The 12,938-nt window shown below is 38.5% G+C and overlaps 1 protein-coding gene across 5 annotated transcripts in view; it reads left to right on the top strand.

Moving 5' to 3' along the window:
* The window catches only part of ANKIB1 (ankyrin repeat and IBR domain containing 1), a 144,994-nt gene that overhangs the window by 54,155 nt on the left and 77,901 nt on the right, over positions 1–12,938 (top strand). For all 5 annotated transcript variants that reach the window (XM_054564120.1, XM_054564119.1, XM_054564118.1 and 2 more), the window contains one exon: positions 10,813–11,113. In XM_054564120.1, coding sequence (XP_054420095.1) covers positions 10,813–11,113 — 301 coding nt within the window. The remainder of the gene's footprint in view (positions 1–10,812; positions 11,114–12,938) is intronic.

The raw sequence follows: 12,938 nt of genomic DNA, 5'->3' as shown, positions 1-12,938 counted from the left end.
GCTACTCAGTATGCTTCATAGTATGAATTCTTGACAATAACTTAATGTTTAATTTACAACAATTTTGATTCTAGAAAGGTACTTGTCAGCTAATACCATATGAACGTATTCATACATGGAATCTAAAGAACAAAATAAACTGATGAACAAAATAGAAACAGAGGCATGGACACATGAAACAGAAAGACAGCTGTCAGAGGGGTGGTAGCAGATAGAGACAGGATGAAAGAAGGTGAAGGGATCAGCCAAAGAACATATATGCATAACCCATAGACACAGACAACAGTGTGATGATGGCCAGAGGGAATGGGGGGCAGGGACAGTGTGTAGGTGGGCGAAGGCAGGGAAAATGGGGACATATGTAATAGTGTCAACAATAAAAATGAAGAAAAAAGAAGAAAAGCACTTATCAGCTATCAACAAATTGCAGGGAATGGTGCCTACAGCAAAGTTCAAAACTCTGATTCACTAGTTTAAGTTGCAAAACAGATACCTTTGCCTTATCTAGTCATGATCAGATTTGAGTTTCCTTTCTTTTCATGGGATTTAGTTACTTGAGAAGACTTTTCTAAAAGCAAAACATTTCCTTAAAATTCAAAAAATACTAGGAAACTTAAAAATCTCTCCAAGCATTAGTGACAGCAGATGTATTTATTTGAGGATTCTTACCTAATTATAAAGGAATTAAATTTGGTATTTGTAATTTATAAAATGAAAGAAGCAGAGGATAGAAAGTAGTTCCGAAACCAATTTAGTTTTTCTTAGGAGTAGATTATGTGGCTCTGGAAGTTTGATGCTAGAACTGAAAGATACTTCTTTTCTTACCCATTGAAATATAATTCTTAAACCTATATTCAAAGCTTTTTAGAACTTGACAAAAACTTTCAATTTGTTAAAATTTCTTTTTCTACAAACTGTTGTTCAAATTAAGCTGCTGTTTTTAGTACCTCTGAAACATGCCATGTATGTTTTGTCTGCCATGTTTATGCTGCTCTCTCTGCCCGAATACCCCTATCCCCACTCCTCTCAGCTTTCTCTTTTTTTATCTGAATCTACCTTTCCTTCAAGGACCCGGGCAGGCTTTATCTATCTTCTTACCCTGTCACAACTTCAGTCTTTATTTTTAAGAACTTCTATGGCTCTTTTTCGTTTGTTTGTATTATTTGTTTGACATACATCATCTCATTGTGTTACTGAACAATAAAGGGGATTTGGCTGCCTAACACCACAAAAGGCAAACTCTAGAGGCAGAAGCTGGTAAGGAGAGAAGGGGGTTTTTATTCAGCTGCTGAATGATGTGGTATAATGGAAGACTCCCCATCTCAAAGCTCATTTCCTCCACAAAACCCAGCCATCCTCAGCAAGACCAAAACAAAAGGCAGTGCCCTGAGTTCCTGCTTCATTTTAAAGTACCATGCTTTGGAGACCAAGGCCGCTGTTAAGTGGTTATACATGTAGCTTAGCTTGTTCCCAGCTGCTGTTCAGCTTCAGTCTCCCTCTTGGAGGCTGGGTCTAGAGCTCGGCTGCCATTGGCCATGTGGCTTTCAGGGCTGCAAGGTCCCATGCTCCCAGGCTGAAGGGCACACAAACTTACCGGTGAATGCTCCATCAATTCAGCGAGAGCGAGAGAGAGAGAGAGAGAGAGAGAGAGAGAGAGAGAGAGAATGAATTCCTCCTGGAGGCCATGAGCCACATGACTTGTAAGGTCACATGGCACATGAAGAGGACAGGCCAATGCCCGGTCCTAGTGCAGGTCTCAAGCAGTGAGCAGTAAGCAAGAGCCAGTTTCTATGTTCCCTTGGGTTTATGTTAGTTTCAGGTGTGGGATGGACGACATGCTTTCTCAGAATGACCAATTAACTTCCTAAACTTTTGCACACTTTGGGTGGATCTACCTCCCAATAGTCCCCTTTTTTCCCCCAAGCTAGACCTGCAGGCCTCTTTGGTCCAGCCCCTCCTCTGCCACAATTTTAACTTCTTTTTTGCATGTGCCTGTCTTCCCCTGGTCCCACCCCCAGTCTGGTACCAGAAGGGAGTAGGAGAGCTATTCCTCTATCCAGTTATCTCTCTAGCCTTGTGTGATCAGTGTAAAAACTTCCCCTGCTTGCCATCATGGCTGACAGGGAGACTCCCATGGCACTCTGTCAACTCCCTGCCTGCCATGCCCTAGTCACCATATAAAGCGAGTTGCCCACACGTGGAACCTACCTGCAGAGAGCAACCACCTGAGTGGAGGGACCCTAGAAAACCCTGGACAGCATCTCTGGCAGCATGGAGTGTGACCTCAGTGGTATGAGCAGTGCATCTGCAGCTAGGAGCAGGACCTCCACCCTGGGGCACAGCGTCCACCAAGCATGCTGTCAGGTAACTGGGCAACATGGAAGCATAACTCTGTCCTTCCCATGGCCCCAGTCAGTTCATGAAGGTATTGTCCAGCTGCGCACGACACTCTTAGTGCTGTGACCTCTGACTTCTGCCCCCAAGGGGCATGGCTTGGTGCACAAGCAGGTCCCAGGTTCCATTCCAATTACCCAGCTGCATATTCCCTGGCAGGCCCTCCTATTCACTGCCCACAGCCCATTCCCAGCTATCTAGACACGTTGTCTATTGGTATAAATTTTACTTTATAATTTTGTGGGAGGGTTTTAATTTATTTTTTTATTATTGTTCAAGTACAGTTGTCTCTATTTTCCCACCACCACTTTCCTCCCCACTCACCCCTACCTCCCACCCCCAATCCTTCCCCACTTTGGCTTTGTCCTTGGGTCCTTACGCGTGTTCCTTGACGATGCTTTCCCTTCTTTCTGCAGTTTTCCCCCTCCCTCCTCCCCTCTGGTCACTGTCTGTTTTTTATTTCTACATTGCTGGTTATATTTTGCTTGCTTGTTTGTTTTGCTGACTAGGTTCCACTTACAGGTGAGATCTTACAGTATTTGTATTTCGCCCATGGCTTATTTTGCTTAGCATAATGCTCTCCAGTTCCATCCATGCTGTCACAAAGGGTAGTAGCTCTTTCTTTCTTTCTGCTGCATAGTATTCCATTGTGTAAATGTACCATAGTTTTTTGATCTACTCATTTACTGTTGGGCACTTAGGTTGCTTTCAACATTTGGCTGTTGTAAATTGTGCTGCTGTGAACACTGGGGTGCGTAGGTTCTTTTGAATTGCTGTTCGGGATTCTTAGAGTATAATCCCAGCAGTGGAATTGGTGGGTCAAAAGACAGTTCCATTTTTAGCTTTTAGAGGAAGTTTCAAACTGTTTTCCACAGTGGCTGCACCAGTCTGTATTCCCACCAACAGTGTACTAGGGTTCCTTTTTCTCCACAACCTTGCAAACACTTGTTGTTTGTTGATTTGTTTATGATGGCCATTCTGACCAGTATGAAGTGGTATTTCATCGCGGTTTTAATTTGCATCTCTCTGATGGCTAGTGATGCTGAGCATCCTTTCATATATCTCTGGGCCCTCTGTATGTTCTCCTTGGAGAAGTGTCTGTTCAGGTGTTTTTCCCATTTTTTAACTAGATTGTTTGTTTGTCTTCCTGGCGTGGAGTCATGTGAGTTCTTTATATATTTTGGAGATCAAACCCTTTTCCAAGGTATCGTTGGCAAATATATTTTCCCATATGGTTGGTTCCCTTCTCATTTTGCTGATGTTTTCTTTAGCCATGCAGAAGCTTCTTATTTTGATGAAGTCCCATTTGTTTATTCTTTCCTTTATATCCCTTGCTCTGGGAGACATATTGGAGGAAATATTGCTGTGTGGAATATCTTGGAGTTTCTTTCCTATATTGTCCTCTGGGACTTCTGTGGTGTCGCAACTTACATTTAAGTCTTGTATCCATCTTGAGTTTATTTTTGTGTATGGTGTAAGTTGGTGGTCACATTTCATTATTTTGCATGTACCTGTCCAGCTGACCCAACACCATTTGTCAAAGAGGCTATTTTTGCTCCATTTTATGCTTCTGCCCCCTTTGTCGAATATTAATTGACCGTAGAAACATGTGTTTACTTCTGGGCTCTCTATTCTGTTCCATTGATCTTTGTGTTTGTTCTTATGTTTTGATTACAGTGGCCTTGTAATATAGTTTGATGTCAGGTATTGTGATCTCTCCTACTTTGTTCTTCTTTCTCAGAATTACTGCAGCTATTTGGGATCATTTATGGTTCCATATAAATTTTTGAAATGTTTATTCTATGTGAAATATGTCATTGGTATTTAATAGGGATTGCGTTGAATCTATAAATTGCTTTGGGTAGTAGGGACATTTTGATGATGTTAATTCTTCCAGTCCATGAGCACAGTATTTGCTCCCATTTATTTGTGTTTCCTTAATTTCTTTCTTCAGTGTTGTGTAATTTTCTGACTACTGGTCTTTTACCTCCTTGGTTAGGTTTATTCCAAGGTACTTTCTTTTTCTTGTTGCTATAGCAAATGGGATTTTTTTCCTGATTTCTGATTCTGATATTTCATTCTTGTACAAAAATGCCTTTGATTTCTGAATGCTGACTGTGTATCCCTCTGTGTTGCCAAATTCACTTATTAGCTTGAATAGTTTATTGGTGGAGTCTATAGGGTTTTCTGTGTACACTATCATGTCATCTGTAAACAATGACAGTTTTACTTCCTCCTTTCCAGTTTGGGTGCCTTTTATTTCTTTTTCCTGTCTGATCGCTGTGGCCAGGAATTCCAACGCTGTGTTGAATAGGAGTGGTGAAAGTGGACAACCTTGTCTTGTTCCCAATCTTAGTGGGAAAGCTCTGAGTTTTTGCCCATTGAGTATCATGTTGGCTGTAGGTTTTTCATACATGAACTTTATTATGGTGAGGTATTCCTCATTTACTCCCACTTTGCTGAGTGTTTTTATCACAAATGGATGCTGTACCTTATCAAATGCTTTTTCTGCATCTGTTGATTGGATCATGTGATTTTTGTCTTTCCTTTTTTTATGTGATGTATTACATTTATTGATTTGCGTATATTGTACTGTCCTTGCATGCCTGGGATGAATCCCACTTGCTCATGATGTATGATCTTTTTAATGTATTGCTGGCTGCGGTTTGCCAATATTTTGTTGAGTATTTTAACATCTATGTTCATCAGTGACATACCTGTAGTTTTCTTTGTTTGTTTTTTCTTTGTCTGGTTTTGGGAATAGGGTGATGCTGACCTCATAAAAAGAGTTTGAGAGTCTTCCCTCTTCTTGGATTTTTGGAATAGTCTGAGAAGATCAGGAGTTAGCTCTTCATTAAATGTTTTATAAAATTCTTCTGTGAAACCGTCCGGTCCAGGACTTTTCTGTGTTGGGAGTTTTTTGATTACTGCCTCAATTTCACCAGCAGTTATCAGTCTGTTCTGGCTTTCTGATTCTTTTTGATTTAGTTTTGGAAGATTATGTGTTTCTAGAAATTTGTCCATTTCACCCCGGTTTTCAGATTTCTTGGCATATAGTTATTTGTAATAATTTCTTACAATCCTTTGTAGTTCTCTGATATTGTTTATAATTTCTCCTCTTTCATTTTTGATATTATTTACTTGGGTCCCCTACTTTTTTTTCTTGATGAGTCTGCTTAAAGGCCTGTCGATTTTGTTTATGTTTTCAAAGAACCAGATCCTGGATTTGTTGACCCTTTGAATTGTCATTTTAGTCTCTATGTCATTCATTTCTGCTCTGATCTTAATTATTTCCTTCCATCTATTCGCTCTGGGCTCTGTTTGTTGTTGTTTCTCCAGTTCTTGTAGATGTAGGGTTAGATTGTTTATTTGGAATGTTTCTCTCTTTTTTTAGGTAGAACTGTATTGCTATGAACTTCCCTCTCAGGACTGCCTTTGCTGTATCTAATAGGTTTTGAACTGTTGTGTGTTCATTACTTTGTTTCCAGAAACTTTAATTTCCTCTTTGATCTCATTATTGACCCATTCATTGTTTAATACCATGCTATTCAGTTTCCATGAGTTTCTTCCTTGTGGTTGGTTTCTAGTTTCAGGCCCTTGTGGTCTGAGAAAATACTTGTTACGATTTCAATTTTCTTGAATTTTTTGAGGCTTGTTTTGTGTCCTGTCATGTGGTCTGTCTTTGAAAATGTTCCATATGCATTTGAAAAGAATGTATTTTGCTTCTTTGGGATGAAAGGTTTTATGTATATCAGGTAAGTGCATATGAGCTACTACGCCATTCAGTACCACAATATCCTTCCTTGTTGATATTTTGTTAGGAAAATCTATCCATTGTTGATAGTGAGGTGTTATAATCCCCTACTATTAAGTGTGTTGCTGTCTATATCTTTCTTGAAGTCCTCCAAGATTTTCCTTACATATTTGGGTGCTTCTTCTGTTGAGTGCATATAAGTTTACAATGTTTATATCTTCTTGATGGATTCTTCTCTTGAGTATTATGAAGTGTCCTTCTGTGAGTCTTTTAATGGCTTTGTTTTGAAGTCTCTTTTGTCTGATAAAAGTTTTGCTACTCCAGGGTTTTTTTCCTGTCCATTCGTTTGGATTTTTTTTTTTCCATCCCTTTATTTTCAGTCTGTGTAAGTCTTTTGTTCTGAGGTGGGTCTTTTGTAGGCAGCATATGTGCGGGTCATGTTTTCTTATCCATTCAGCTACCCTATGTCTTTTGATTGGAGCATTTAACCATTTCCATTTAAAGTAATTTTTGATAGGTCCTTATTCATTTTTTCCCTTTGTACCTGTGTTCCTCTCTCTCTCTCACTCTTTTTCTTCATCTTCTTAAGGCAGTCCCTTTAGCATATGTTGCAGTGCCAGTTTGGTGGAGGTGTATTCTTTTAGCCTTCTTTCATCTGGGACACTTCTTATTTTGCTTTCCATTTCAGTTGAGAGCCTTGATAGGTAGAGTAGTCTTGGATGCAGACCTTTCGTTTTCATTACTTGGAGTATTTGTTGCGTTCCTTTTTGACTTGTAGTGTTTCTGTTGAGAAGTCAGTTGCTAACCTTATCAGGGCTCACTTGTATGTCACTACCTCTTTCTCCCTTGCTGCCTTTAGGATTCTCCGTCTTTGCAATTTGTCATTTTAATTATGATGTGTCTTGGAGTGGGCCTCATTGGTTTCCTCTTGAATGGGACCCTCTGTGTATCCTGGACTTGCGTGACCTTTTCTCTCTTCAAATTAGGGAAGTTTTCCATCATTACTTTGCAAATAGATTTTCTATCCCTTGTTCCTCTTCTCCTTCTGGTATCCCTTTTATACAGATATTGTTATGTTTTATGTTTTCCCCCATTTTCCTTATTCCCTCTTCTTTCTTTTTTAGTCTTTTTTCATTTTCTTGCTCTTTCTGGTAGCTTTTTTCTACCTTGTCCTCCAGCTCACTGATTCAGTCCTCTGCTTCATCTAGCCTGCTTTTGATGCCTTCTACTGTGTTCTTCAATTCAGAAATTGTATTCTTCATTTCGTTTTGCCTCTTGTTGACAGTTTCTCTGTCCTTTTTCATGGTGATATAGTTTGCAGTAAGTTCCTCATAGTTTCCCTGTAGTTTTTGGTAATTATCACTGAGCTCACTGAGCTTCCTTAGAATCATTGTTTTGAACTCAGTATCTGATAGTTTACTTGCCTCTATTTCATTTAGTACTCTTTCTAAGGATTCCTCTCCTTTCTATTGGGGGTTCTTTCTTTGTCTTCCCTTCATTCGTGAGACTCTTCTTTTATGCTTCTACTTCTAAAATTGGTCTGTTTTGACTTCCTGACTTTGTGGTGTATACTTCTATGGTAGGAGACCTGTGAGATTCAGTGGTGGTCCAGTCTCCTTGATCTCCTGAACTTGATGTTCTTGAGATGCCTTCTCTGCCATTTTTGTTGACTCTCTGGAAGTAATTGTGTTTTGATTTTTGTTTGGTTATTCTTTGGTGAGTCCTTTCATACAGCTAGTTAACTCAGAGTCAGGATCACTCTGCTCACCACATCTTGTGCGTACCCTCCTATTTTCCTCTTATAAAGATTTGTGATTACATTGAGCCCACCCTGATAATCCTGGATAATTTCCCCATCACAAGAACCTTTATTTAATCTCATCTGTAAAGTCCCTTTTACCATGTAAGGTTTAACATTATTCATAGCTGCCAGGAATTAGGACATGGACCTCTTTGGAGTGGAGAAATTATTCTGCCTACCACCCTCACCTACAGTGCAGAGCTCAGTACATGTAGGATTGTTACTGAATAATGGACCCGTTGTGGGGGGCACCCAGAGAGTACTCCCGACCAATGCCTGCTTTCCCCAGGGTCCTGCTGTCCTAGGTCCTTTGCTCACACCTCTTAAAAATTATGGCTCTCGATAGCAGAGTTTAGTGAAAAGGAATGGAAGATTTATTCAAAAGTTATACAAGTTTTTAATAATGGCTAAATGTCACTGTTAAAATATCAAAATCCCTTTAAAACACAAACCGACACACACAATCCTGCTTTTCCCTCCCCACATTTTTCCTAGTCAGGCTGGTCCAGGGGTACCATCCTCCAGAAGAAAAAGAATAGAAGTCCGGGGCTCAGCTAGGCAGGGCTCTCGCGGTTCCCAGCACCATCAGCTGTGTCACCAGCTCTTAATCCAAAACTACGTGGCACTTTCTTGTGATCTCCAGCTCTTAATCCAAAACCACGTGGCACCTTCTTGTGGCCCACTAGCAATGGTTCTTTCTTTCCTGCATGGTTTCACATTTTTCTCCTGAGTCTGTGCCCTTTGCCTCTGATGCAGGCCCTGTCTTCCCCCTTGTCAGTTACATGCTGAGTTAAATGTAAAGAAGTTTATGTAAACTTTCCTGGTTAGCCTTGTTGAGATGTAAAATAACTGTCTTTGCATATGAGGTCTGAAGCTGTCTTACTGTTGTTGACTTGTAAAATGTCTCTCAATTGCCCTGCTCCTTGCCAGATATGAAGCTGGCCTGTTATTGATACACAAAGTAATTCTTAATGGCCCTGCTCCAGGTCTCCCATTCTGCTTGAGGACCCGCCTTTGCAGGGATGGGAGAATATCTTATATTTTTCTTGGACATCCCAAGTTATCAACCTCATTACAAATGCCCACTTTGCGGGGGCCCTGGCTGTGCCCTGTTACAGGATGATGTTCCATTTGGCCCTTGAGTGTGTTGCCCCAGTGGGAAGAGTTGAAGTGTGAGCAACTGACATAGTTATCATAAATAATGATAATTCATTTGTTTGTGCCTCAGAGACATCATGTCTACTTTCAGGACAATTTATTTAAGTGTAGATGCTTAAACATAATAGGGTAATTTTGGAAAACTATAGTGCTTATTACGGATCCAAAGTCCTTGTGCCTTGATGCTTTGAAAGGTCAAAGGTCAAAACTCAAACCATCAAGTTTGTAGTAAGGAAAGATTTTTGATAGAGAAGCCTACTGAGAAAATGGGAGGCCTAGTAGTTCTTCAAATCCATTTTAAGAAAGTACAGAGTTCAGGTTTCTTTTCTGTCAAGGGAAGGGAAAATGGGAGAGACCGTTTTTTTGTTTAAAAAAAAAAAATCTAGCTCCAAGCAGAATTCCTCTAATGATTAGCAGGTCTAAAGCAGGGCCTATTAGCCTGAAGACCACAGGAATAGTGCAGACCTCAACAAGACAGAGTCAGAGAAAGACTGAGCCTTTTACTCAGAAATTAGCTCTACAGGCTTGAATTATCAGAACAGAAGAGATCTAGAGTTGTAGACGTTGTCTTGGACCTTCTATTGCCTTTAGGACCTCTTAACACAGCTTTTTTCTCAAGAGATTTCCAGCTTGGCTAACGCATTCAAATTGAACAGCAGGCTAGCTTGCATCTAGCTCCTGTAAGATCAGGGGGTTTTTGTTGTCATTTTTTTTACTTTTTAATGTAACTAGGATTTAGGGTTTGGCTCTGCTTCCTTCCTGTATGATGTTCTGGACTTGAACCTAGTCCAATGCTAATGATATCAGCTCTCCACCGTAAACGTAGGCACTGTGTTCAGATATGAGACCTATGTGCTCATTTCATAGTGTACTTGTGTGTCTTTTAATAAAAGCAGAATATCTTATAACAGGTTTTTCTCAGCTCCTTTTCCAGTGTCCTATTATAGCATCTGAGTTGGCTTAACTATTGATCCTATGACCCTAGCTTGAGGATACATTAAGAGCTAGGCACAACTCTCAGGTCTTGGTTTGGCAGTAGTTATGGAAGTAACCTAGACCTATCATTGGTAAAGATTACAACTTTGGAATTACATCTTGGTTTTCTAAAACGAAGCACAATTTACTCTCCTCAAAAACGATTATAGTTTACAAATATATCTTATTATTTCAAAGGCTAACTGATGACTTTTAAGTAGAGATATTTTTCCATTTAAAAATTTAGTCCTAAACATATATATTACTTGCTGTGCCAATATTGTCACCATTCTTACTAAATAAATATGTACACAAGAGAAACAGAACAGAAAATAAAGAAAAAAAGTTGGTGTGGAATGTTCAGTAATGTACCCTAAGGAATTTATGTTAATAATGTATTAATCTATAAGTGGCTTTCTGTTTCTTTCCTTCCTCCCCCTTCCTTTTCTTGTCCTCCTTTTTTTTCTTTACTCCATCTTCCTTCCTTTGCCTTTTTACTCTTTCCTATCTCCTTTCATTAGCCAATGCTATATTCAGTTTTTTTAAATATGGTTCTAAAATGAGTTTTTTAAACTAAGAATTAGTCATTCACCCTATTGTGAAACAAGAGTTCAAAATTGTATTAGCAGTTTAGAAGTAGGTTATCATTTAAGTTTCTTATTTTCTATGTATTCTTATTTCAAAGTAGGAAATAACTGGTTTTTATCTTCCCTTTCCTTTACTATTTTAGGACTTTTCTTTTTGGTAGAGATGGAAATCCAAATAAACGGAATGTGCACAATGAAACATCTATGCATTTGTTGTGTATGGGACCTCAGATTATGATATCTGAAGGAGCCCTTCATCCTCGCCTAGCACGCCCTGCGGAAGATGATTTCAGAAGAGCAGATTGTCTGCAGATGATCTTAAGATGGAAAGGAGCAAAACTTGACCAAGGCGAATATGAGAGAGCAGCTATTGATGCTGTAGATAACAAAAAAAACACACCCCTGCACTATGCTGCTGCCTCAGGGATGAAAACCTGTGTGGAGGTAAAACTTTGTGTTTTTAATATTCTGTGTGGTAAAATTTATGTCTTGGTAATATGTAATAAATCAGTGTTCATTTTGCTTATCTTAATAGTTAATTTAACTAATCATTTTTATCCTTTTTATGGTTCTGGAAAATCAGGACTACTTTTAAATAAAGTCTTTCCCCTGTTTTAGGGAAATATTAAGAACAAACTCACAGTTAAATAGTCAACCTTGGAAATATAAAGGGATCAAGAGCCATTAAAAATTTGCTAGCATCTCTGAAGATAACAGCCATCGATTAAATACAGTCATACTGAGAGTTTAGTAGCAATATGTTCCACTTTTTGGCTGCTTTGTATTAGCCATTGTGTAAGAAAATTTATGCATATTAGCTATAACAACTCTTGGTGATGGGACCTATAGTTATAGATCTAGAATTGATCAGTTCCCTAAGCAAGGGATGAATATTAATACATTTATTGGGGTATTTTTTAAAAAGTTGATAATTTTAAAAAGTGCTTTTTTTCTGTGTAATACATATTAAAGTGTTCCTGAACGTTATATTGTACTTGAGTTTTTCTTCTATATACTTCATATATGTATATATAATATCTACCAATAGGTTTAGATAAGGTCAGTCTTATAATCTAGGATCTTAATTAAGCTAAGAAGACATTACTCTTTATAGTATCATCATCACCACATACAGCAGGTTTTTCTCAGCTATGTTTATGTCAGTTTATATGTAACTCATAGAAGCTCTTTTGTATAACTATATGAGTGGGGAGCACTATTGATTGTATCACAGAGGACCTTTCCCAAAAGGTAGACCTGTATTGAAAAAGCAAGGATTCTAATCAGATTAAACTATAAAGCTGAAAATTTAGTATTTTCTTAATGTTATTCTTGTATACATACTTTATATTTCTGAATTGATAAATATACCAAAAAAATATGAATGTCTTTCATTTTCTTACTCAGGTTAAAAGATTACAGTTATTTGTATGATTTATTTAGTGTATCTTAAGTGTCAATTATTTTCACTTCTGGAACCCTTCTGATCTTATTTTTTGTTTACTGCTATTATTTTTGATACTTGTTCATCTTTTAGAGTCTTTCATTTCATTTCTTGGGTTTGTATAACCTTTGCCCACTAGTTAGTCAATGGCAGTTATTAACTTGAAACTATTTTTTTAAGGAATGTTGTCTAACACTGATTCACAGTGTGGCGGAAGGATGTCCAAGAGTTTCAGGGAAAGGGGGACTATCGGCAGAATTCCTGAGGCTTTTACACAAGGTCTTCTATGTATTGTTTTGTGCCCATCTCCTGTGAGAGAATCCCTGCTGCCGTGACTCACCATTACTGGTGGGACTGCGTCGTATTTCGCAAGCAAGTTAAGAGTAGATAATAGCTCCTTCTTGGTGGTAGTAATAATGCTCTCCATGCTGCTTTAAAATCTTACAAAAATTCTCTATAAACATCGCTTTATTAATCATGGATTTTGAAGTATGTTTATTAAAACATCCTTATCAAATGGTTCAAAAAAATAGAGTAATGTTTTCACCAGAATTATTTTTTTCTCAATGAATGAAATCTGTGCCAGGTTTATTCTGAACTATCTGGCAGGCCTGATGATTTGCTTGATGTGAATGCATATGTATATTTTAACCATTTTCTATCAGCGTATCACATTACATAAACCACACCATTTGATGACTTTCTGTTTTTCTATACTCAAAGGAGGGAGCTCTTTGACTTAATGTAAAACATCCCCAATAAAGCTCTGTAAATACCTTGGTTATGTTTACTCTAGCTTTCATCAACAAATTTCAGCATATCATT

This window comes from Pteronotus mesoamericanus, unplaced genomic scaffold, assembly GCF_021234165.1.
Source record: "Pteronotus mesoamericanus isolate MK-2021 breed Mesoamerican mustached bat unplaced genomic scaffold, CSHL_Meso_final scaffold_85, whole genome shotgun sequence".
Classification (NCBI taxonomy): domain Eukaryota; kingdom Metazoa; phylum Chordata; class Mammalia; order Chiroptera; family Mormoopidae; genus Pteronotus; species Pteronotus mesoamericanus.
This window is presented reverse-complemented; position numbering and strand designations above follow the sequence as displayed.